Source organism: Ixodes scapularis, unplaced genomic scaffold (assembly GCF_016920785.2).
Source record: "Ixodes scapularis isolate PalLabHiFi unplaced genomic scaffold, ASM1692078v2 PGA_scaffold0__279_contigs__length_252992795, whole genome shotgun sequence".
NCBI lineage: Eukaryota > Metazoa > Arthropoda > Arachnida > Ixodida > Ixodidae > Ixodes > Ixodes scapularis.
The window spans coordinates 35,442,686-35,468,862 of NW_024609835.1; the positions used below are offsets into that span (position 1 = coordinate 35,442,686).

At 45.3% G+C, this 26,177-nt stretch overlaps 1 protein-coding gene across 1 annotated transcript in view; it reads right to left on the reverse strand.

Moving 5' to 3' along the window:
- The window catches only part of LOC8051271 (pleckstrin homology-like domain family B member 1), a 462,041-nt gene that overhangs the window by 104,790 nt on the left and 331,074 nt on the right, over window positions 1-26,177 (reverse strand). The window contains exon 17 of the mRNA XM_040207523.3: window positions 14,126-14,179. Coding sequence (XP_040063457.2) covers window positions 14,126-14,179 — 54 coding nt within the window. The remainder of the gene's footprint in view (window positions 1-14,125; window positions 14,180-26,177) is intronic.

Here is a 26,177-nt window from a genome sequence, read left to right on the forward strand (position 1 = left end):
GAAGTGACGTCGGCAAGGGAGCAAACAAATATTGCGCCTATGGCAAGTCTGCTCTCTAGAGGGAACGCGGGCTAAGTCAATCAGTAGGCACCCAGCTTTCTGCTCTCCTCCAGTGGACTTTCTTCGCTCCAGAAAGCGCGTCATAACAAGCTGTTATGTTTGCCGAGTTCCTTCGACGACGCAACGACGAAAGGCACTTCCGGTTCGAAGTGCCAGCGGTACACAGGTACTGTTTACCTCGTTTATTTCGAAAGCAGCGGCTAAAAGAAGACCTATTGACGGGGTGCCTGAGGCGGCAAAGGCTTTCGGGCACGCTGGAAAAGAACACTCACCCAGGTATGAATCAAGTTCACGGCGCCACCTTCAACCGTTTACGACGTCGAAGTAGGCGAACCGGAGACTGAGGCGCCTTCGCAGCGGGCCGCCGGAGAGCAGCCTCGGTGGCATACTTGGCTCAGGGAGAGGCTTCCCGCTTTTTTAACTCCCACTTATTTACCCGAAAACAAAACAGCTTAATCTTCCGAAGATACCCACGCAATAACCGTCTAAAAGTTACAAGCAAAGGCGGCGAAAGCGAACCTGGCGTGCCAACGTGTTAGCAAAAAGGAAGCTATACGTAAAGATGAACGCGTAGCTTGGGAAATTAAAAGAGCGAGCCACTGCTCCTACGTCGCCCCCGACTTTCAATCTCCCCTCCCACCCCTCTGACATTCAACACCGAGGCGAAACTCATTAGCGAAACGCCAGCACAAAGATGGTGTACGTTTAATGCTGCCTCAATCTTTTTTTTTTTTCCTTTTTTCTCAACGGTGTAAGCCGCTGTTGGGGAGGTTTTTGCAGCGGACCCCGCGTGTGTTTCGCGTACGTCGTGGCCCGCTAAATTTAGTGCATAAACTTCTACGCTAAATTTAGCAGGGAATCACTATGACGTCACAGCATCACGTGACGTCGTGACATTTCAAATTTCCGGCCAAATTTAACGAATAATTTCTTCGCTAGATTTTGCGGGAATATAGTGCTACTTGACTTCAGGGTGCTGCGTGACGTCGCGACCCCACGTGATGTCATAGCGCGGATCACGTGACGTCGACACCGACAAAGTACGCAGTACACAGTACGGAAATGCGAGTATCTGAGTCAGCCTTTAAGCCATGCCCGCTCCTCTCGATCTCGCACTTCCGACCGTTTCACTTGTCAGCCCGCGTCTGCCCTCCCAAGTAATAAATCTCCCGACGTACAATCTGTCGCATTCGAAGCCGGCCTCAACGCAACGCGCAATGACAGCGACTTCCCATCGCAGAGGGAGCTCCCTTCCGCCACTCACCAACTGACCCAAGCCGATCGTACCAGCGACCCGACGAGGCCCGATTCGACCCGACATCAGTAGGCGGGAAGTCTCGATAAGAAGGCACGGGCGGCACACGAAAGAAGCCGAAAAACGCCCACTGTGACCTCAGTCGCCGGTGTCGCTGCTTGCAGAAACGAGTAAAAGAAGCGTGTGCAAACACTATACTAGACTCCACCCCTAAGCTGACAGTGCGGTGAGAAACTCGACGCGCTCGCCGGAACAAGACCCACTGCCTTTCTTTCGTCCCCTGACCCCGCTCTTCGCACGTCGGTATGGGTGAGAGTGTGATCTGGTGGCAAAATAGAGACGTACGATTGGTTTTGGCGAGCACGTAGCGTCCACCGCACTGTCGGCTTAGCGTATACAGTAGCGCTCCTTTCTGCGCCCCTCCCGTAATGCGTTTTTCGTGTACGGCAAACGCAGCGCGTCGACGCGTTCTCGAGCTGTGATTTATTCCCGCGGCTCCCGACAAAACGTCGCCTTTCATTGGGCCAAGAAGCGCGCCACGCTGCGTACGTGCACGGACGAAGCGACTCGCCAAACAGAGCAAAAGCCGGCGCCGATCACGAGTGATGCGCGCAGCACACCTCTTTTTGTTCCCTTCGCTGACGCTGCTGGAAAACCAATTGGCGAGAGAGCCGAAAGACGCCCCCACATCGAAGAGGCACCGGCGGTTAAATATGCATGGGAGATCTTTCCAGCGCGTGCCGCTTATGTGGCCATAAAAGCTAAAGGATTTTTTTTTTTTCTGTCCCTCTTCTTTCTTACAGTTAGCTTTTCTTTCTTTGGTGCTACGTGTTCTCCGCTGGTGATCCTGAGAGCACAAAGTGCGCGACAAGGTATGTTTTACTCCGTCAGCACCGAAGTAACTGGGGAGATTCACAGACGTGATTTGGTACACTACAATCCCGTATTTTGCCTCCCTGTGCACGGTGAGCGGGAACTCTCAGTAAGTCAATTACACGCTTTTGAGTGTATTGTGATTCGGAAATCGTCCAGCAGTAAAGAAAAAAAAGCGTAATTAGGACGTGTATGTTTTTTCTTTTGTTTTTTTCTCTCCCTTATATCAAACTGTCATCGGTAGCTTAAGTACAGCTATCCAACTTTGCAAAAATTAACATTTTATGTCACCTTCTCCCAATAAAATTCATTGGGAAAACGTTGCTTCTTTTATGTTTACTTGCAACCAATACCAAGTAAAGAAAAAAAAAAAAGACTGTCGTGAACGCAACAACAGTTGGGTTTCATCGCCGCAGCTGCAGAAAGAAACGCACATCAGAAAGCCTGCGTGTCAGTTTTTCTTTAATTTTCTTTTCTCATTTTTAATAAAGACACAATTTGCTAGATAACAGAAAGACTAAAACACAGAGAGGACGAAACACAGACGTGTTGCGTCCCCTAGACAGTTCAATATCCTCATTATATTCCCTCACCTGAAGAACATCCATGCGTAGCTTCAGAGTTGTACATTTTACGGTGTCGGCTTTTCCGCCATGCCGTAGCGTTCTCGTAACACGAGAATAATAAGAATGGCTTATTAGCTCATAAACTTCCGCGAGATGACCACGGAAGTCACGAGGATATGATGAGACAAAAAGCAATAATAAAAGCTAAAGGCCGGTTGAGACAAGAAAAGCTCATTCACACTCTGGCGTTCGACTGCATTTTGTTAATTAAGTTAGGTACTACGACCGCGAAAACATCTCTGCTTCATATGTCGCCTGCAAAGCCTCGAATTAGCTGTAACGTTTAATAATACGAAGCACCGATGACGAGGTGCCTCGCGGTAGTAACTCGACGTAAGCCCTTATAACGTAGTCAAACGCTGCCACCCGTTACTGTCTTCACGTTTGAGTTTTAGTACAACGGACCGCTAGTGACTGCTTTTACGACGATGGCTGCTACATCAATCGTAGTCCGTGCGACGCGTCGATATGCAAGCGGCGGTAACGCAGTCGGTGGTACTCAAACGCAGGTGCGTGAACCACACTTAACTATAATTATTATAAAATGCACACTGCGGGTATTTTGTTATGGGACGCAGTAATAACTAATCTATTCCTCATCCGCCCTCCCTTCAAGCTGACAGGGAGACCACAAAACCTCGTGTTCCCCCCTCAGTTTACGACATACTAATAATAACTGCAAGTAACCTCGCCTCCTTCCAGTATGCGCAAAAACAACCGAATCTGCTTGCCAACGTATAGCAAAAATAACCTTTCGACGTCGACGAATCGTGCCAGCTCTAGAAACCAAACTATGCAGGAGCGCGAGTACCACCTTCATATGATCCGGAGACGAAGAAAAAAACGCCATTAATAGCCGATTCACACGACGGACTGATCCGCGGACGGATTGATCACGTGACGACATATCCGCGGTTCGTCCGTCTCCCAAGCGCATCCACACGAGGGAGACGACGAGCAGACGCCAGTGAGGACGGGCCGAACCTGTTCGCACCCCACAGTGCCGCGAAACTCCAACACCGCACAGTAGCACCGTTGTCCAAGAGAGAAATCGACGGTTGCTACCGCGATGAAGAATCGTACGCCGCTGCTACGTACAGATTCGGAACAAAACACCGGGACAGGCTTCGCGCGAAGCGCCACTAACTTTACTAACCCAAAGCATGACAGTGACACAGGCATGATCCTGCCCGAGAAAGCTTCGGCGTAGACGCGACGAACTTCTGGGCTCGCGGAGGGGCGTTTGGAGATGCCTTCACACTCCGCGCTCGTGCACAACACTCAAGCACACCACATCCACAAGAGAGGGCTTGCTCGGTGAAATCCTGATTGGACGTGCAAGAATTATTGCGGTGCTAGACTAGTTTTGACGGGAGCTTCTTGACACGGACCCGGAGGAGCACCGGAACCTGCGTCGCGTCAGTCGGACAAAGTTTTTGGAGTTTCTCTCACGCGTGGAACCAAGAATCGTACGACAAAATGAACCAACAAACGCACAAAACGCAACGACGCGCCATTTTTGTTTTGAACGCACAGAAGCAAAATACCAAAAAAACCATGTACCGTTGCCAGACTAAATGCTTTCCAAGTCACTCTGCCGCCAAACGTCCGCGAGTGAAAAAGGCGCTCGACTTTATCAGTCCGCGTCTCCGCGGAGGAGGCGCGGATCGCAGGAATCGGTGACGTCCCGCTCAGGTGGTACACGGTCCGCGGACGAAAATCGCGATTTGGTCCGTCGTGTGAATCGGCCAAAACCCCGTGTTAAAGCAAGGCGCATCGGTATGCGACGCACACGATACTTTGTTCAAGTCCTTTTCCATACGGCAACGCGCTGTTTACAAAACAAACCGGCGTTGGTCCACACCAGTTCTGAACGCTGGGCGCACGCAGAAAAGAGCTTCGCGTGACGTGAAGCGTCTTACGCATACGCCATTCACACCGCAGCGTTCCCGTAGCGGTGTGACCTCAAAGACAGGAAACAATCAACCAGAGGAAAAGAGAGCCACTGCCGAATGGATCCCAGCGGGCCTTTCGGCTCAAACTAGCAGGAGAGGAAACTTCAAACGGTAAAACGGAAAGTAGATCGGTTCGAGTGGTAACCTCAGACATTCATAACAAGAGCAAGACCGCGGACACTCCATTCCTATCGCCCCGGTTACCGGCGCCTTCGACCAATGTTTTATTTATTTATTTGCGCTCTAGTCCCGAGCGTTGCTGACCGCACTTGAGCGTGGGCGGTAAAGCGGATACGGGTGACCCAATGGGACGTGGGTGGCGTCGTGCGAGGAGATCAAAGGCTCCCTCGGCCGCGCCGCAATCGTTATTTCGTGTCGACAAGCGCATCCTTTTCTTCTAAAAAAAAAAAAAAGAATAAAAAGCTTAGCTACAAACCCACTAGCGAAGAGCGACTCCATCTTGCGACATCTTTCGCTCAAAAAACATTCCGACAGGGTTGGCAGCTGGCCTGCCAGGCGCAGTTTACTGAGAGACACAACACCCTTTACAGCCGTTATGATTTTCAACGAGTCCTTTAAAAGTCACTAAGATATAAGAGAACGATCCGACAGTCTTCACGAAGGTACATCACGGACGATGATTCTTTCTCAATCTCTCTCTATTCCAGTGCTTTCTTCCTCTCTTTTCTCTCGTATATCTGTTTCTCTATATAGATTTTCTTCTAGGTCGTCCACAGAAAATCCTTTTACAATCGACGCCCGAAAGACATGTAATGTTTCCTCAACGTTCGTCCGTACCCTTTATTGCACCAAAACGTTTCACAACGCTTCGACTATTTCCTTCTGTTTCCGATCGAGTGTGTATCCATTTTAAGATCTTGCGACACTGTCCACAAACGGCGGGAGCATACATGGGTGGAAACGCTTTTTAAAAGACTTATAGCCCATTCACACGGTTAGAAAGATACCTTTAGCTATGGGACCTTTCTGGTGGTGTCGAATCAATTCCCGATCCTCAGCGCGTGGCACGTGACTTAACTGCGTGACTTAACTGCGATTGAAAAGAGATCTCCTATGGGAAAAATACCTTTGTGCTCACTGAGCGAATGGTGTATAACACCTCGAATTGACGCATACATACTAAAAGCGAAAGTGAGTTTTTTGTATGATTTGCAGGTGACACTAGAAGAGTAAATCAATCTATTATCTACCTAAATTCGTTTGACAATTTTGAAGAAAAAAATAATGATTTATCTTCAAACTTACTCACCATTGACCTTAATACCCATTCCATTGGGTGGTAAAATGATTCAACTCAGCTATCGATGCATGCATCATACTCCGGTTAATTTCTTTATTGGATATAATTGATGATTAATGGGAGATTAATCTTAGGTTAATCGGTCATATTTGAACCCATGGGAGTGTCACGAACAATCTAAAACACTGAAAAACAACGTAATTAATTCAGTGCAGAGACCGCCTCTCCGGGATGCCATTATTTGAAGCTACAACTTCTTATACTACCGCACTAAAAAAAATATACACGATGTTTGTATACAAACGCTTTAGGTAGAACACTTGTTGCGCAGATTCCAGCTTAAAAATATTTCCCGTTCGCGGCATTGCGTTTTGATTTTCATTCGGCTACTCCAGCCAACGATAATGGCGATGAGAAATAAGCAACACACCACAATGTTTTTTTTAAGAGTATTGTTTCACCTTTGATTAAATCAAATATATATTCCTAAGTAAACACGTTTAAAGTATACTTAGTATCTGCGAGATGGACGCCAGTAAAAAGGAATATATCCATTTCTGTCCACAATTTTTCTTTTGTCATTAGCCGCTGGGCGGGTGCATGCCAGCAACTGTGTCCCGAAATGTAGAATATTATTTAAAAAAAAGAAGAGTGGATATATGTGTTTCTTTTATGTCCAGACGAATTGTAAAAGCATTTCGCAAACTATTGAATTGAGGTAACGAATTATTTACCATTATTATTATTATTGGTAATTAATTATCCGAACTTATTAAATGGCTGTGTGACGGCTTTTCGTGACGCTATATCGCAACCTCCGGCTTATCTCACGGAAACCAAATTCATAAGGACCTGGGTTAAAAGAAAATGGGCCAGTATTGGGCATGCCGACGCAATCCAAAAGCCAGCAAAAAAAAAAAAAAAAAAAAAACTGAAATAAACACACAGTATTACGGCTCCGTCTTGGAAAGGGACAAGAAGGCATCAGTCCCACTCCCGAATTTTCCTATCCTTGCCGCGTTAAAAAAACACAAAGCATGGTCGGACCAAGTCCCGCGAAAAGTTTACGAGATCAGACGAAAAACACAGGAAGCTCGTTCGAAGCGGGGGAGTGACCGTAGAGCTTTCAAGAGCCGTCGGACAGAATCCAATTACACTCTCCGGCGACTTCAATTTATAACGGCGAAGCAGCCGGGGCGCCGAACGAACACCCCGCGGACTAGGGAACAACGCGCCACGCTCCAAGGCACGCGTCATAACATTCTACAGCCCCGCAGGACCGACGCCCTGCCACGAGCCGGCTGCATTCTTTCGACGCTCAAACACTTTGTCCAAAAATCAAACGAAAAAAAAGAAAAGATAAAGTCAATTCTCCACGCGCAGCAAACGGAATCCGAAAAACAAGAATGAGAAAGGACCGGAAAAATTCTCCCGACGAAATAAAGAACATCCGACGGCTCTCGGCGATGCGCATCAGGTGAAGATCGGTCCAACCTAAACGAATTATCACAGCCTGGTTTTCATCCCGGGGAGCGCGCTACCGTTTTGCTCTTCTTCAGGAACACGCAGATCCCTTCTATATTCACTTAAAAAAAAAGCAAAAAAAAAAAAAAAAAAAAAAAACAGCAGTAGTTGCCGACGGAATTCGTGCACCGGTGGAAAACCTCGGATCAAAAGGCCAGGAAGAGAGAAGAAATCTTTTAAATACGGCACCGCAGGCCTTTACGGTTTGAGCTACTTGCCTTTCTGCGGCCGCAGCGGGTCTCCCGAACCGAAATAAATAAATAATATTAATAGAAACCAAGAAAAAAGGGGACTAGATTTTCCGATAAAAAAAAAAAATAATAATCCGTTTACAGCGTTACCGCGTTTCGAGCGCGCAAGTGGCGACGTGTCTACACATTTACGAGTATTTCGCCTGCGGTTGCGTTAGTGGAAGGGACACGCAGAATCAAAGTCGATTCTTTTATGCGCGTCACGGAGTCTTCAACGGCGGCCGATCGAAATCTTCCTCGCAGACCTAATCAAGGCGCCGTCACCACCGAAAAGCGTGCACTGCCTGCCAAGTAGCCCGAACTACGACAAGGTTCCTTCGAAACGCGCGCCCGCCTTTCAACAAGACGCTGCAAACTGCAAACAACTTTAAACGGTGTAATTTTTTTTTTTTTTTTAGGTAGTTTGAAATTTGTGGTTTACACGATAGCGTCCCCATTTGCGTACCGCTTCTCATTGGTTTTGGCGATAGCGTAACATATGATAGCGTGAACTCCAGAGGGCCATTCAGTCAATTGATGTTTTATTTATCTAACTACAATCATCCTTTTACTTCACAGCTCCCCTCCTTCCCCCCCCCCCCCCCCCCCCCCCTTTCGTCCCCCGGATGACGATGAGCTACTCTCCGCCGTGCTTGGAGGTTAAACTTCATTTTGCACCTTGATCCACTTACAACCTTACTGCCCCACCTCCTCGTTTGAAAATGACGCCACTATATTTTTTTTAATGCTTCGTTTCGCTTGACTTGAGACAGCAAGTGAGCTACGCTTTAGGCTAACGACACTTCGCCCTTTTCAACGCTTAAATCATTGTCGCCCGTTATCTGGAGCTTGATCTGAAAACGTAGGAAACACCATCTCCGTTCTCCAGAAATGTAAATAAAACAGCTCGCAACGGAGCAAACTCCACACCGCCTGAGCTTCCTATAACACCACATCTAAAGCATATAGCAAGTGACATTTTCGAACCGGAACCATAATATATCCACTTACGCCGGCTCAGCCCGAGGCACCAAAATGACGACGCGTACGCAAGAACATCGGGAAACGGAGTGCCGATACTCTAAAGCCGCGCGGTCCCACCGCCAATCGTGTAAAAGACGGTGTGCGGACTCTCTATGGGGCATGTTTCTTGGTCGTATGACGGTCACATCGGTCATACAAACAAACTGCCTGCAGACATGCTAGAAACATAAAGCAAACAAGCTTCGAACATTTTTGAGGCGTCTGTACAGAAACTTTTGTGACCGTGTGTGCAGCGGGCACCGTGTCTTTGGTACAAGGAGTGTGGATGCGGCTTGAGCACAGCCTACCTTGTGACTGTACAAGTGTCAAACACGTAAACACTGTCACGACGGCCGTAAAGGACCCTTTTCAGGAGGTCTATGGCCTTCAATGGTCGGTTGATGCAGGTTAAGATTTCGGAAAAAGCTCCTTCTACCTCTTTCCACGTTATCAGAGCGAACGCTGGAGAGGTGGTCGCCTCCTCCCCAGCGTTAGCTCTGCTAGAGGGAAAAGAAGTGGGAGGACCATCCCCCGAACTCTTAACTAGTAGCAACCGACTATTGTGATTCTTAACGAAAGTATATAAGCCGTTCATGCGTAAACAACTCACCTATATGTTCTAAGCGTATCTGATGATTCTAAAAGTGTCGTTCCGTAAAACTTTACCATCGTTGTATCGCATCAGGGATAATTTTTTTTTTCTCTCTCTTCCCAAATCTATCTATCTCTTTCTTTTTTCTTTTTGCGCGCATACATACTCTCAGTTTTAAACAAATGTACTCGTAAAAGATGTTGCAGCGCAAGCACTAGAACTGGTGCGCCGAGGAAAATACCTCGGAACCTGAATATCCGGGTAGCGTTGGTCTAGTTCTTCCTTACATTCCTTCGGTTTTCGTTTCTATCACGTTATCCGTTCTCGATATTTTTTGTATTTTGTTCTTGTGGCATATGCACACTCCAAAGAGAACAAAAGATTTTCAAACACTACCTTTTATACAATTCAACTGATGCTTTCACCCTTTACACAACATCAAAAAAAAAAAAACACTGTTATCCATCAAAATATGCTATTCTCATTACCAACCATCTCAGACCAAGCGAAGCGATCAATCATTGATATCTTCACGAGGCACAAAACACAAAAACAAAGTGGGTCATTTTTTGAAAAGCAGATACAGAAAGCAGAAAAAAAAGCGTATCCACGAAAATGTGGAAGAGACCAAAGTGGCCTGGTCTGCCTCACTCAAAGAAAAAACCGAAAGACAAAATAATACAAAACAGGATCGGCGGCATGAGGGTAGGTCACAACAGTATTGTTTCACCACACACACACACACACGCACACACACACGCGCGCGCGCACAGATAGACACACACAAGCACACACAAAATTACCCAAAAAAACGTTTTTGAACGAACGACGTCGTTTAGAGAAGCCACGTAGCGCGCATCACAGCTGACTCCTGTCAAAAACATCCCAAGCAAACCATTTTGCTTGTTGAAGCCGCGAACGGGACACGCTCAGCAGCAGCTTTGAAATCCAGCTGTCATTTCTCTTCGGGGTTTTTGAAAGTACCATGCGCAATGTTTCTATTGAAGCAGTGCGTTTAGGAAAACCTCCCACTCCCACCCACCCACGCACACACAAACAGATACGAACACAGATGACCCAAAAACATTTTTAAACGAACATCTTCGGTTATGTATAGCGCGCATCAAAGCTAGAATTTTGCCGGGAAAATCCTACGTAAGCTGTTTTCTTGTTCAAGCCGTGAACAGGACATTATCAGCAGAAACTTTGAAATCCAGCCGTCATTCTTGTTCTGGGTTTTCGCGAAGTACCACACCAAGTGTTTCTATTAAAGCAGTGCGTTTTACAAACTCCCTCCGACCCACACATCGACACATTCACCCACCAAACACCCACACATACAACACGAAGCCTTCAACGGCGGTTGCGTCGAGTTGTCAGCATTTTACGTTATTTAGTTTTACCCTATTTTAGGATTCTATCCCATTCTCTCCCCCTTTATCTCTCTAGATATTCGGCTCTTAAAGGTCGGCACCTCTTCGCCGGAGATACTTAAAACGACGGAAGTGGCGACAAAGAAAATGTGGAGATATCTATGCTCGATTAAACCCTTTTCATATAAAGTTCTCATCTCATAATCCAGAATAATCCTGCAAAACTAATTCCTCCTGAGTGAATTAATTCTCCTTTCTTTCACTCTGTCTCGCTCCCCCCTCCATCATTCTTTCGCTCTTTTAAAGGCTTTCGTCCGCACAGAACGACATCTGAGAATCCCGTCCCTGTGAAGCATATCCATTTCCCGATGGGTTCATTCAACCGTAAAGTTCCGCATGGTCGAATTTAAAGCGTCATTCCATCAGAAAGGGTCGTTCATATCAGACAAAATTGAAATTAGCTTTCACAATCCAGAGAACAAAAAAGAAAAAAAAAAGGGGGGGGGGGTGATATAACGTGCGTTCCAGTTTATAGACGATTACAAATTAAAACTGAGACAAAACTTCCAAACATAGGTAAGCCATTAAAATGCAATTAGTTCAATACTTATGCGTAGTATTATAGATGTTATGAGATTACTAGCTAGTTAATATATTTCAGTAAATTTATTTGCGATTTATTAAGCAAGTATTTTTTTTTTACGCGTGTGTGCTTTGGTACGAAGAGTGTAAATGCAGCTTGAGCACAGCAGTCCACTTTGTGGCTGTACAAGTGTCAAAGGACAAAAACGAATTTTGGGACGCATCAAATTTTACCAGGTTAATGGTCCAAATGAGCAATTTCCTACGCACTAGTAGTTTTGATGGCATCATTTTAATTCTAAAAGCAAAAAAAAAAAAAAAAAGGACACTTTCACAATAACAGTGTCGCACAGTGTCTAGCCACTGTGTCGATATCATCCCTTCGAAAGTGACCTGCGTTAATTTCCGAAGCTGTTTTAAGTCCAGAAGAGTCACCGAGCCTCAGAAAACGTAAACGGGAAGGAGGACGAAACGGGGTCAAAAACTTGCTCAAGAAAAAAAAAAAAAAAAACATTTCAGAAGTTGGATATAACACTCCGGGAGGGGTGTAGCTCAACCTATGGGTGACTACCCTTCGATAAGGAGAACATCACTCTAAGGGCACTTAAAGTTTAAAACACATTTATTTTTTTTATTTTATAAGGACGCAAATGTATATTATCGCACTCTATATATGGCAACACTTTACGTTTTACGAGGTAGAGTTAAAAGACGCAGTTTAGAATGCCTTCATTGGTCGGTCAATTGAGATACCGCAATTTCAAGAACAATAGCAACCACTTTTTTGCATCGCCACCTTTTCAACCGGGATCCGACCAACTCGCCGACAGCCACCGTGTCGATGGTCCATTCGTCGAATAGGCCAATGCGTAATAGGGCAATTCGTCGAAAAGCAACTTGTCGGGGAAATCTGTCGAGTGGCGATTCCTTTGAATGAAGGTCAGACGTAAAAGATCGCGATTTCTTGTTATCTTTTGACCTAAATTTTAATTTGTATTTGGACTAGGGACAGTGCCATTGTTATGTTACAAGACGGAAGGAAAAATCATAAGAGCGCGAGGACAGGACAGAACCTCGAGACAAGTTGAGAAATCTGTCAACTCGGGAACGTTCGTTTCTTCCTTTTCTTCATTACTTTTTGTAATGAGCCGCCGCGGACGGTTGCCGCAAAACGGCGTGAACGCCTGGGACAGGTGGGTTGACGTTTTTGTAATGAGCTGCCGCAGACTGTCGCGAAGAAGCGGCGTGAACGGTTGGGCCGGGTAGGTTAACGCGCGCACCAGTGATATACGAGCGATGTACTGACCGTCTCTCAGTGCACCATGAAAGCGGCCAATGCGGCAAGTTCTTGTCTTCGAAAAGAAAGAGCACACTAAGGGTCATTTAATTTATCATACGGCAATTTTAGGGATCACTTTAGGGCAGTATTTCCTTTAAAGTTTTAGGACAAAAGTTACATATTGTGGCTTTCAAAAAGCGGCGACCAGTTGGCATCTTCGACGAGTTTTCCTTGGACGAGTTGCCCTATGACGAACTGGCATATTCGACGAATGGGCTGCCGACGATGTTGCCGTCGACGAGTTGGCGTTCGACCGAGTCGGCCTAGACTCTTTCCACCTTCATGGAAAAGAGATCGTTCAGAAACACCCCAGACGTCAATCACCTAGTTGCAGAAACTGCGGAACGTGTAACCGAGCGCTAAGGCCTCCATTGTACTACGGGGCCTGGAACACTAATGCATTTGGCGTCCTATTCCGCCATATGATCGAAAGTGGTCCCAAATGGCAAAAATGATGTCACAAAAGCCGGAGTGACATACGGTCGGATAAAAACAACAGAGAACGCGAGTGTCGCTGTAGTCGCAGCGTCCCAACGCCTGACTGTCGAAGCTTCCGTGGCCTGTCAAACTGAAGAGCGACCTGCAGCAGAACAGGCGTCTGCCACATCCACGACCGCTGCTGCGACACCGCCAGGATCGCGGCAGACGACAGTGTGACACTTGTACGACGTACCCGGTACCATACTTGTACCACGACCACGGTGTAACCACGACTCATGTTTCAAAGATATAGAAGTGTAAAGGAAAAAAAAATAAAAACATATTTGGACCATATGAGGCCTATCTTTCTCGCGAATAATTTTGTGACTAATAATATATAAAAAGTCTTAGCAGCATTTCATAATTTTTCGTGGGGAGGTAATGCATCCAGATTTGTTGGGGAATGCAATGGCACTGATAGTGAATGTAAACGCTGTGTGTTTATATATTGCAAACAAACAACGAATGTTCCGAAGGACCGATGTCACTTCGGAACCTTTCGCGATCGTTAACGCGCAGCGCGATTCTCCTTTCTTGGCTCGCTGCAACCTCGTCCAGGATTAAGAGAGTAGCAAAAATCTGCTGCTTTATTTCGATACATCGATCAAACCGCCATACGCAGATCTGCATTTTATAAAGACCTTCTGTAGCGCTTTTTTTTTTTTCTTTTCCCCGTTGTTTTCCCATCTTTTGCAACTGGCAAAGAGTTCTAGTCTTGTCGAAGAGTCTCGGAGTTCACTCAAATGCCTTTTGTGTTTTTGCTTTCTTTTTTGTGAGCTTCGTGGAGCTTCGTGGAGCTTGCAGCGCGGGTGTTTAGCAGCCAGCAAACCCTCTTTGATGGCACGCTTCACTCGCATTTTTCAAAGTTAAACGAAAATTAGCTTCGGTAAGAATGGAATTTTGAATGAACACAAGACCAGTGGGCCACTCAAGGCGACCAATCTCACCTTACCTTTAGTCGCCTACACGATGAATTGCGGGGGCAAGTACAGGTGGTTTCACATACCTGAAACGACAAGAAAACAGATCCCAGATTAAACAAAACACTCGGAACACAAATATATATATGGATGTTTTCATCTCAACTCGGGCATGGTTTTACAATCGAATTTTTCATTCTGACCAAAAAAAAAAATGTTTTGGCCACCTTCTTGAAATGAAAAAGAGCGTAAAGGGCAGGCTTGGCGGATTTTTGTTTTGTTTTCAGGTTATTGGCCATGGAAGCGGCAAACGAGAAAGCTGGTGTTTCTTCAGCCTGTCGGAGATCGCATGTTTTACCACTCGTTATTTCGTCACTTCTCAGACTACTGCACAAGGGCTCTAGGGTGACACTTTCAAAACAGTTTTAATTGCGCTTATTGCATTGGATTTTTATGTATATACTTAGGAATATCTGAAAAGGAAATGCCGAACTGTGTCTGATTATTTTTGGCCAGCCTTGACCATCTTGTACGTATTACCTTACCAAGATATTTTAATGAACTAGATACCACCAGAAAGCTCAAACTAACATCGTTCGATTAAATATAAACTCAATATTATATATGAAAGAAACAATGTGCTTCATACATTTAAATTAACCAATGTTTAAGAAATCTTGCGAAATCGGGATTTTGCTTTCAAAACCCTAATTTTAATTTCCTTAATTTTTGATTAGTAAGCTACGATAGTGGTTTATTAGACAGTGTAAATAGAAAGCGTAGTAGCTCGTTTTTCTCTCCGCAATTAACGCTTGAATATTGTAAGATGTACGTTCTCAATGCGCATTCGCATGGGTGCTATTATGGACAATATTGTGCCATGGATATGAATAATGACCAAATACTAATACTTGCCTTTACATGTAGCGTACAAGTAAGAAAAGTTGTGCATAACGCGGAGTAAAAAGAGACAGTATTCGTAAGTTCGCTCACGCAATACTCCTTGCACAATCCGTGGCGCATTTCCTTCGAAGTACATACCACTTACCCTCAGTCTAATTTCCGGCTCCGAGTTCTTACAGGAAGTTAGACAGCCACCTAGGGGACCACGTATTAAAACCTGCGCCGGTCTACCGTCAGTGTATCCAGCAGGGTACCAGAGCTTCAAAGGATTATCTCTCTGGGAGCAAGGGCAAGCCTGGATTATCCCAAGACCGGGCATTTGGAGGACAGATCGAACGTCAGCGCTCCTCCCTTCTCCTTCCTCCTCCTCCCGTGCACCCTATCTGACACGCTCTACAAAAGAAGGGGATAGTGGCAGTGGGAACCTACTCGGTTCCCGTCTGGCTCAAGCAATCTCGAAGCGCTGATGTTTACTCCGTCTCCGTTCTACGCTTAATGTATTTGAAAATGGACTCTCTTCTTTCTAGAAAGCCAGGAGCGTTCGTTTGTGCTATGGCCTGCAAGTTCAGTGAAGACCGGCAAGCGTGCGCCGATTATTCAAGAAGGCACAAGCGAAAAATTTATCACGGTCGCTATTTCCACAAAGTTTCAGAACTTGGCCTCAGTATACGGGCCGAGGATGCCGAGCATGACGACCCCAATGACGTCGTGTGCAAAAACGTTACACAACGCTCTGCAGATAGACCGAACAACATCAGCGAGGTCAGAAAGCATCGTCACTGAGCTCATCGTCACCCTCTCTGGCGCCAGCGGACACATCATTCAATGACGAGGATGCCCTGGTTCAAGTACTAAGTGTGACTTGCTAAAGCTCCCTAGCGCAAGTTCGCGCAGACGTGCCGGCTATGTAAAACGGAAACAATCCGAAGTGACCAAGGAATTCCAAAATAAAATAGGCCATAAACTGAGCCATGTGAACGGAGCACCTGTAGATCTTGACAATGAAGAGAGTCAAGTTCCCCATGCGCAGGCTGGGCCAGTAATTTGCGTGTTGCCTATCGAAAAGAATGTCGCAAAAAGAACGCTGCCGCCTGTTTACTTTGCTGGCCTCCAATCTCTCTATCTCTCTATATATATATATTAAAAGCAATCTCTGAAGCCACAAAGCACGCTTCAAGAAAGCGCAGAAGAGAAATGGGGATCTGGGCGACAGCTGACTCACACAAAGGACATCCTATTGACAAAGTGATGCGGCTCTTGCCCTAGCCTACTACACGTCAGACGCTATGGATTGCCCCAAGGCAAAGCCCGAAAAGAAAGATGTCGTGCGGCTTTTCATTGACAGAAAGGAAGTGTACGTCACGAAGCGGTTCATGACAAGATCGATTAGGGAAGCCTACAAGGAATTCAAAGCGGACCATCCCGAATCAAAAATTGCCCTAACGAAATTTTACTCTCTTCGACTTAAGTGAGTTAAGAGACGCCTAGTTCACAAAGAATGAGTGTGCGTGTACTGTGCCAACTTTTCACTTTGCCTCACATCTCTGTCAAACACCGCAGGGAAGACCACGAATTTGAAGATGTTCAGAAATTTGTTTTCTTTGTGACAATCCATCAGAAAACTGCTTCATTTTAACATGCGCAGCCTGTTCAAACGAAAATCTCTCTTTCTTGAGAAAATTTGCATTTAACCTGAAGATGACCTAGAGTTGGGATTGTGGGAGTATGGTGGGGAGTTACTAAGAAAATATTTGGAAGCAACAGCTTTATTTAACGAGTTCAAGAAGTGGACGACAAAACACATACCCCACTCTTACATCAAACGCGCTCAACGTACTGCCATATGCCTCTAAAAAACGAATCTACAGCCCGGTGACGTGACCATACCACATCGATTTCGAAAAAAAAAACTGGAGTGTTGTCATTCAACGTGCCGTGCAAAGCTACCACTGAAAGAATAAGATGGTGACTATCTTCACCTGCGTAGCCACGATCTCAAAGGGGACACTAAGCTTTAGAATGGTGAGTAATGACACTTGCCACGACTGCACACGCGCTCTTTGCATTTGCCTTTATCGAAGAACGACTCGAGGAGCTGCTGCCCTTGTTTTCTGATGTAATGTATATTTCTGACGGAGTTCCGAGACACATCAAAAATCGTTTCGATTTATACCAATCTAGAAGAAGACAAATGTCACATGTGAATCTCCTCAGCACCAGAACACGGAAGATGCGCGTGCGACGGAGTGGGCGGTGTACTCAAGCATCACAGATCAATGCAGATTGTAACGAAAAACAAAACAAAACAAAAAAACGGAGTTGAAGTTTATTACCGAATCACGCACGTTTGTTGACTAACTGAGCCATGATATCAAGGAAATACAGATTGTTTCAATCGCCCAAAAAGGGTTAACCCGTTTTCGGGAGTCCACAAAGGGGTGTTAGGGAAGTTAGCGCGTCAAAGGGCATCCAGTCCTCCTGCAGCAGTCGCAAAACGCGGATGATTAGGTTATCATCGCGTTCCGCCACAGCTAGCTTTGCGTCTGCTGTACCAGTGGTAACTTTGGTGCGGTCCCGAGTTCCTACGAGCTTCAAGTAGTTCTAAAATTGACTGACATAGTGGTTTTCAATTATGCTCAGCATGCTCACAATTGAAACTATAGGGCGTTATTTTACTAATTAAGAAGTTAATTAAGGAAGTTTAGTTAATTATCCGACTTATCAAAAAGATTCGCCACCTATATGATGTTCCACCGGCCGTATAACTCACCTGCACAAACTGTATAAGTGCATCTTTTACGATTTGTTTTTGTAATAAGTCTGTTCAAATTAAAATGGAACACCCGATATATATAGTATCGGTGTTCCATTTTAATTCGAACGGGCTTATTACAAAAAAAAAATCGTAAAAGATGCACTAATATATATATATATATATATACAAACAAAGAGCTAGCTCAGAATTGGCGCTCAAAGTAACTAAATCGCGCAGAAGAACGAAACTCGTGAGTCGTGAGGTCTTAAAGTTCTGAAGTGAGGTCTCCACACTCCACATTTCATTCCAGTAAAATGCTTATAGTACATAAAAAAGACAAATATCTCCCTTTATTTCTTTCTTTCTCTCTCTCTTTCTCTGTCACTCTCTCTCTCTCTCTCTCTCTCTCTCTCACACACACACACACACACACACACACACACACACACACACACACACACACACACACACACACACACACACACACACACTCACACACACTCACACACACACACACACACACACACACACACACACACACAAAGACATACGTATTTATAAATATACTCCTTTAGGTCTTGCCACACTTTCCAACCCAGAGCGTCTTGAATCTTAATTCTTATCTTAAGAGGAACGAAGTAAGAAAAAACAATTCCCCCCGAGTTCATGCCCGAATTACTTCGACTCAAGCGTAATAAGTTTTTGTCAGTAGTACATATTTCGGAAAAGCCACTGTATACAAAAGAAGTCAAGGATTATCAATCATATCCCACTCATCCTCATAATCCTCCATTAGAAAAGTAAGGCTCATTCGTTTTTATTTTGTTCAGCGTATTCGTTTACCCGTGCCCGAAGGAAAAAAAACCTCCTACGCGCGTACGCTTAAAAAAAAAAAAAAAAAATCCGGCAGTTTTTGGATGCGGAATTAAGGAGACCGAGTCGTCGCGGTTCCAGGGATAAGAGCTATCGCAGCACCGCGAATTACGGGAGGAACCTCACTGCGCAAATGAAAAACAGAAAAGTACCCATGCAGTTCCGTGTGGTCCCGGGCAAGAACCGTTTTTACGTCTTTCCGTCGCGGCTCGAAACAATTAGGTCCGTTCTTAATTACTCGCTCGCGACTCCAGCATTTCGGTCTGTAGAGAGGATACTGCGAAATACTTACTCGCAACGCCGACAAGAGTTACTGCCGACGCTGCTTCCCAGCGACCAAGCTCGATCGCGTATATATCGCCCGACAACAACGACATCGTTCGCAATTTCTGAGAGCAACCGCGGTGTACCTCAGCGATTTTAGCGTGTGTTGTAAGTAAGCCTGGGGTATGCGCAAAAATCGATGTCGCTTCTTGTGCAAACGGCCTTGGGAGAGGCTTTTGCAACCAGAACGCGTGAGCGCTTCGAATAGTTGGCTAAAACGCAGCTTTAGCAGCCCTGTCTAGGCAGAATTATTTATTTCTTTTACTTCTTTTTTTTTGGGGGGGGGGAGGGGGGGAAGGAAACGTCGGAGCTTGTTATATGCTTATTTCATAACCCTAACCACACTCGTACGTAACGCGTTACAAACAATGGATTACTTGTAATCGATTACATTTTACTGTAATTTTGTATCGCTTCAATGACATCCTTTAACGAATAACCATTCTTGTAATTTAATTACTTTCTTGCTGTAATCGATTACAAAATTATTCATTACCATTTCTCTCAATTTCCTTCTTTTTTGTTCTTCTTTTTTTCTTTTTTTTTTTTTTTTGCGAGAAGGTTTAGAAGTGCTGGGCCACAAGGGCGAGACCGGGCGACAGGTTAAGAAATATCTGCGAGCTGGAGAGGAGGAAGCAGACGAAAGCTTGGGGGATGGAGCCGATGGAGTCGCCGACGCTCGCGAGCTCCAAAGTCCCTGAGAGCGAACGAGAACTGCCCTTCACTCGGAGCCGTTCCCCGCTTCGCGTAACCTAAGCGCCCAGTACACGAGGCGTCCCTTCTTTTATTTCGTTTTATCTTTAATAACCGAGAGCTCCGTCTTCAGCCAGACTCCAACACGAAAGGCTGTTTGTGTGTTCTGTTCGGCAAAATGCGCTAAAACAAAACAGAGAGGAGATAACTCATCTCCACTCCAACCTTGCGTTTGCTTTCTCCTCTCTTCCTCGTAAACTTTTCTTAATCTGTCATCGATTTTTTTTAATAGAAGATTCGCCACCTAGAAGATTTCTATACTCCGTTTCAGCTTACGTCCGGACGCAGCGGACGCTACAAGCTATCCTAGCCAATACCGCTCTGTGGAGGTAGTCCGTGGTACGCTTTCCACGCGTCGCTGTGCCCTTTATCCAAGGTCATGTGACACCCATACGGCCTTGGATTGGTTCTGAGTGCTCACAGCATCCGCTGTTAAACCGCTGTTTTCTTTTTATTATTTTTGTCTCTCTCTTTCTCTCTCTCGTATCCTGTTGGTTTCAACGTCTTTACAGAGGAAATTGATGTACCCAATAAACAATACATTTTTTTTCGCACACGGCGGAGGTGACGTGCTCTTCTCGTTGTTATAAAAATGAAAGATAAAATCAACGTGACGTTCGAGTGTTTGCTTTGTCGGCCACTACTCAAGATTCTTTCATGTTCAAGTGCTACCAACTCCAACTATTGTACGCACATAAAGGTAACGTGCTTCTCCGTTATGTTGATCCTTTTACTACTCAAGTTTAAAATGTTTAATTATAACACACTTAATTTCTGGGATGCCTAGCAAGTTTCGCTCGGCAGCTTTAGGTGACAAGCTCTAGTTTTCTACTGGCCACTCTATTTTCCAGGCATACTTCCAGCAGCGCTGTCGTTCGTCTACCTTCTAGTTCTTGTCCGTGTCTTTGGACTGTTTCTGACCTTTAACCAGGAAACAGTTTGTATTCAAATTCATGAGCATGCTCCTACGAGCTTTTGACTGGTTTAGGGGGTCTCACTTTTGAACATTTATATTCTTAGTTTTTGTTTCGTACATTTCATTGGGGTTGTCAAAATTATGTCTTCGTCCCTAATATTAGTCCCCGAATAATATCCCTCCACCAACTGTGCCAATTGAAACTAGGAGCTCTGTTCATGACACCACGATTCGTTGGCGGATGACCGACACACACTTCGAGATGCAATTGTGGCTGAAACTAAACAAGGTGTAGAGGACAAAAAAAAAAAAAAAAAAAAAGAAGAAGAAGAAGAAGTGTATAAATGCCGTGTCAGACGGCGTTCTAAAGATCCTTTTCACTAAGCTCCTTTATAAAATCGGCGAACCAGCGCACGCCGTAGAGCACGTGCGCACTCCACATCGCGAGCTTATTGGCCGATTCTATAAAGGAGCTTAGTGAAAAGGATCTTTAGAACACCGTCTGACAGGGGCATAATACCCGTGCCACACGGGCAACTCGAATGCCATTTACGAAGAATGGCATTTAAGCGGAAGGCCAATCAGCGCGCGACACTCCGGGCGTGACGCCTTCCACGCGCGATAGATTGCTAGCTGATTCGCCAATCACACACATGTCATTCGTTGTAAATAGCATTCGAGTTGCCTGCGTGGCACTGGTATAAATGCCTATATGTGCTACCGTAATAATAAAAAAAAGTTGTATGAAAAGTAACGTGGGAAGTAATCGATTACCTTAGAGTAATTTTCCGATAACTTTTTGAGGCTGTAATTGTAATCGGTTACTTTTTAGAGTGAAGTAATTGTAATAGGTTACTTTTTTTCAGTACGTGTACAAGTCTGCCCTGAACCGGATAAAACTAAGGGCAAAGAACGTCGTAGCTTGTTAGGCGCTCCGACGATCAATATAATGCACGCTAATTATTTGAACGCGTCTCAGGAATCAAACGGTACATATACATAAAGAAGCCCGCGTGTGCGTCATCCCAGACAATGTTGAGACACTCTTTCCACAAAAAATAAAAAAAAAAATAAAAACGAGAGGAGAGAACGCGAACACTCGCTCACGTCGCGTCAAAATAAAAACAGCATCAAGGACTTTTTCTTTTTTTAAGAAGTTATTGAAGTGCAGTTCGTCAAATCTCAACTACCTGCGTTGGCAGTGAAGGGGTAAACAAATATTCACGCGCGTTAAAAGCGAGCATTTGTAGGCTGTTAACAAGTCGATGTCCGACGCTCAAAAATCGACTAAACACTCCAAAAAACAAAACAAAAAAACACGAAACGCGGAGTTTTTGTTGCCAACGAAAGCTTTACCCGCCCTCCTCCTCCTTCTCATGATAGGCGTAACTTCCGTTCGTAAAAAGTGAGAAAAGAGCGTGGAGTTGGCACTCCTGCTAGAACGTTTTTCCCCACAGGAGAAATTGTACTTAATTTCGTACACGTAACTCATACAAAATTGGGTACAATTTCTGTAGTGCGGGAAAAGGTTCTCACGGGAGTGCCAACTCGACGCTGTTTTCTGACTTATTACGAACGACAGTTACGTTAAAGTATCGTAAAAACCGAGATTTTGATCAAACAGCCCCCAGGATAGTCGAGATCGAACCAGAGTCCTTCGCAGGACGTGTCAAGGCCGGGTCACACATCTGCATTTGAGTTCGCTCGCGTGTGCTGTACTCGGTCGCCACCATTAAAGTAGTCCTGAAACCCACCCGATCCGCGTATAACTACACTGAAGGTTTTGCACTACTTGCGAGATCAAATATACTCAGTACTTATGAAAAAAAAACTATCACTCATAACGCTGCCAAATATATTTCAAGCTTGCAGTAAAAAAAAAAAACCTTAAAAAAAAAAAATATATATATATATGCCCGGTAGATGGCGCCAGGGTATCACTGTGCTCTCGGTAGGAAGTGGATACGAGCGAGTACAGGGCATTCGAGCACACTCAAAGGCAAATGTGCGAACCAGCCTTCAGATCTGCTGCCGTGATTTTTCACCAAAACTACAAAGCTTACTTTTTTTTTTTTTTTTTTTTTTTGTAGTTAAAATATTGCGGGCGAAACAGCTGCGCCCCATTCGGCTAGACGCACATTAAAAGAAGTCTGACAACCCATATGACGTTTTCCATTGGTCATTTTAAAGCGCGACGGGATCGAGTTTTCTAGAAGATGCCTATACCACTGGGCGATCGGGATCGAGACGGATCAGTTCCACGTGTCCTTTTGAATCAGCTCACACTCCGGATCTCGATTCGGATCCGAGAAAAGTGGCTCCGCCGATTTCAACGGATTCGACCGGAAGCCAGCCTGGCCAGCCCTCGGCGCGCACACGTGAGTTCCTTCCTCGCCGGGCATTTCGCTTCGGAAGAATTCGTAATGGCCGCTCGTGAAGCGCCGCCCGCTTTATTGCCGCTGCAGTTTCATAACCGTTCGTCGTCGCGTTTGTCGAGCAGCTCCTCCAACAGCAGCGGCTCGAGTAGCAGCAATGACGGGGATTGCATGCATTCGAACGCCTTTTCGGACGTCTGCACACAAGGTCGAAAATGAAAACGTACTCCCCGACATCGTTCACGAGTATTCCGATGAAGAGGCCGGTGTGGGCTACGCTGGTGCACATCGCTTATCGACACGAATCTTTCACATCATGATGAACTCTCCTCGTGCGCTGAACACGTGTAGTTAGCGCCGCGATTGCGAAAACATGTGCTTTTAGATCGGGGACCGCGGAAAGGGGATTTTCGAAAAGGTGGATGGACGGAGAGGTATCCGCCGATCCTGGAGGAGTGGTCACGTTCCACTGGGGACCTGAAGGCGGAGCGACTCGGTTCGGATCGCGTGCTCCATCTCGAATCTGGTCTGCTGATCTCGGCGCGCTCCAAAACAACCAATAAAATGCGCAATTAAAAAAAAAAAAATTGAAAGAGGGCACGGCACGTACAAACTACATACTTCCTGTTTCTTTTGTTTTTTTTTCGTGTTCTTATTGCACGCACAAACAACAAAAGACAGACGAACAGTTGAGACTACCGTATTTACTCGAGTAATAGTCACACTATTTATGAGCAAAGCGCTTGCGTCTGCTTTCCCGCAAAGCACGTATACAGCCAGTCATTCCGTTGCACATAAATAGCATAACGAATTACCAGATCAAGAACACGATTCTCCATACAAATGCAATCTCCACCGACGGTACCTTCACGCGAAGACGTTATCTTTGCCCTGTAAACCGCTGGAATCATACTGTCTAACGCGGTGATTGGCAATCCGCGCGCTCCGAAGAAAAGCGAACCCTCGAGTTTTCTTCATAAACAGTGCGGCTATTACTCGAGTAAATACGGAATCATCTAAACTTCGTATACAGCCAATTTTAGAGCTTGATTCCCAGAAATGTATTTTAAAAAAAAATGAGTTTAAAAAATAAAAAAAGCTCATTGATAAAAAAGAAAAGAAAAAAAGATATTGAGTATACGAAAAAAAAAAGACGGTCCTATACGAATAATCCATGCGCACATTGGACGTCCAGCGCAAGAGATCCACTCGCCCTACGCCTGACCTTTATATATGTTTTTCTGTTCCCGCGTTGCTGAGGTGCAAACGAGGCTAGCCGAAACGTGTGCAACAAAAACACACTGAACGCTGCTCAAACAAAAAAAAAAAAAAAAAAAAAAAAGCAAGAAAGAGGAGAGACAAGAGTCGGAGAACAACAAATGCCGTTATTTCACAGCTGCTACACGGTCCTGCCTAACATCCGTCGGCACGCAAGCACACGAGCAGGGTTTTACGGCTAGCGCTCACATGTCGCCAGACTGGCTCGTTTGAATAACGATTGCCTCCTCAAACACGCCGAGACACGCCACCGAGAAAATAGAGCGAAAATCACAACCGAGAAACGCGCGGAAGAACAGCGGGCTCCACGTTTTAATCTCATCAGACGAGACAACAGCGCAAAGAGACAAGACGCGCAAAAACGCAAAAAACGAAAGGGTCACTTAACACGCGCCGCATCAAAGGTGCAAATAGATGCAAACGGTCATGCAAATGAGTGTCGGACTAGGACCAATTTCCGAGGTGCGCGTAGCGAGAAAGGGACGCTGTCAACCGCAGTGCAGGCTCGCCCTCCCGCCCGCCGGAACACTTGTAACATAGAAGAAAGAACCGAAGGCGCTCGGTCGGGTGCACGTTCTGGCAATGGTGCGCTCGACACCGAACGTCGCTATTAAAACGTCGTTTGCAGGCGACGCTGTGATAACGGTTCGCGCTAACGGTGCGAACTGTTGAGGACAGCCCCCCTTGTCGCCCTTTTTACCACTCATTCTTTTTTATTTTTTTTTCCCCTCGGATCTACGAGTCGCGCCGGAAGCGGAAGCGAATGCGACGAAGAAGGAAGGTTCCGTTTACTGCCATCTTGGCCGTTATCCATTCAGGATCGCGCTATGTGTCGACAAGCGTGTCGGGAAAGGCGCGAGGAGGCCGGAGACGACAGCACGCAGACGCGCGCGGAAGCAATGAGTAAAAGAACAATGAAGGTCCCGGTAAAAACTTCCGTTGCTGACATCGTGTAAACCAAACAAACTAACTAAAGCGCGGCAAAGCGTACGAGCGATGAATACATTCTTGGCTAACTTCGGAATATGAATCAAAAGCGACGTAGCGAAATGTTCGAGCTAATAATAATCGAAATAAAAAGATTGAAACGAGGCAAGGGAGCGAGAGAGACAGAAAAGAGAGAAAGAATCCAATGCAAGAAATCTCACTGAACCTGAAAAATGTTTAAAAAAAACAGGCGCAAAAGAAAAAGCAGAAAAAATGACAATCGACAAAATTTGAGAAAGCTAAAAATAAATAAAGGTAAAAAAAAAAAACGATACATAATTTATTGCGACGGGGGCAGCATCTGTTTATTCCTTTTATTATTTTTTTTCTCTTTCCTACGCGTTTAAGCGCCGCTAGATTTCAGACTCGTATAAAAGCACGAAAAAAAAAAAGAAAAAAAAAAAGATCATGCCGTGAGAATAAGAAAGAAAGACTATACACTACGAAATCCAATATGAGACAATCGAACTCCGCGGGGAGAAAAAGAAAGGGAACAGAATCAGACGGAGAAGAATGTCGTCCAGCGAAAGCGAAGACAATGGACATAAAGAACTGCCGGGGTTCGTGCCTCTCTAAGCTCCTCTTGGGAAGAGAGAGAGAACGAGATAAAACGCGAGACACACGATGAACCAGCTTCTCTGCTTACATCGGAGTGGTGCCGGGAAACTCAAGAAGCAAGCGAGAACGCCACTAGTCCATTTCTCACAAAAAAAAAAGGCTACCTCCATTTTCCCAGCGTACTCTGATCGGCACCATTCTTATCGCTCGATAAGATCACACACTCATTCAACCTTGTTTAACCTGACACTCAAAAGGCTTTCTGATATGAAAAAAAAAAAAAGATTGTTTGGCTCTGCAAATGCCACAGGCTGCACGAAACGTTGCCAGGCTTATCAGAACGCATATGAGGCTTAAAAATC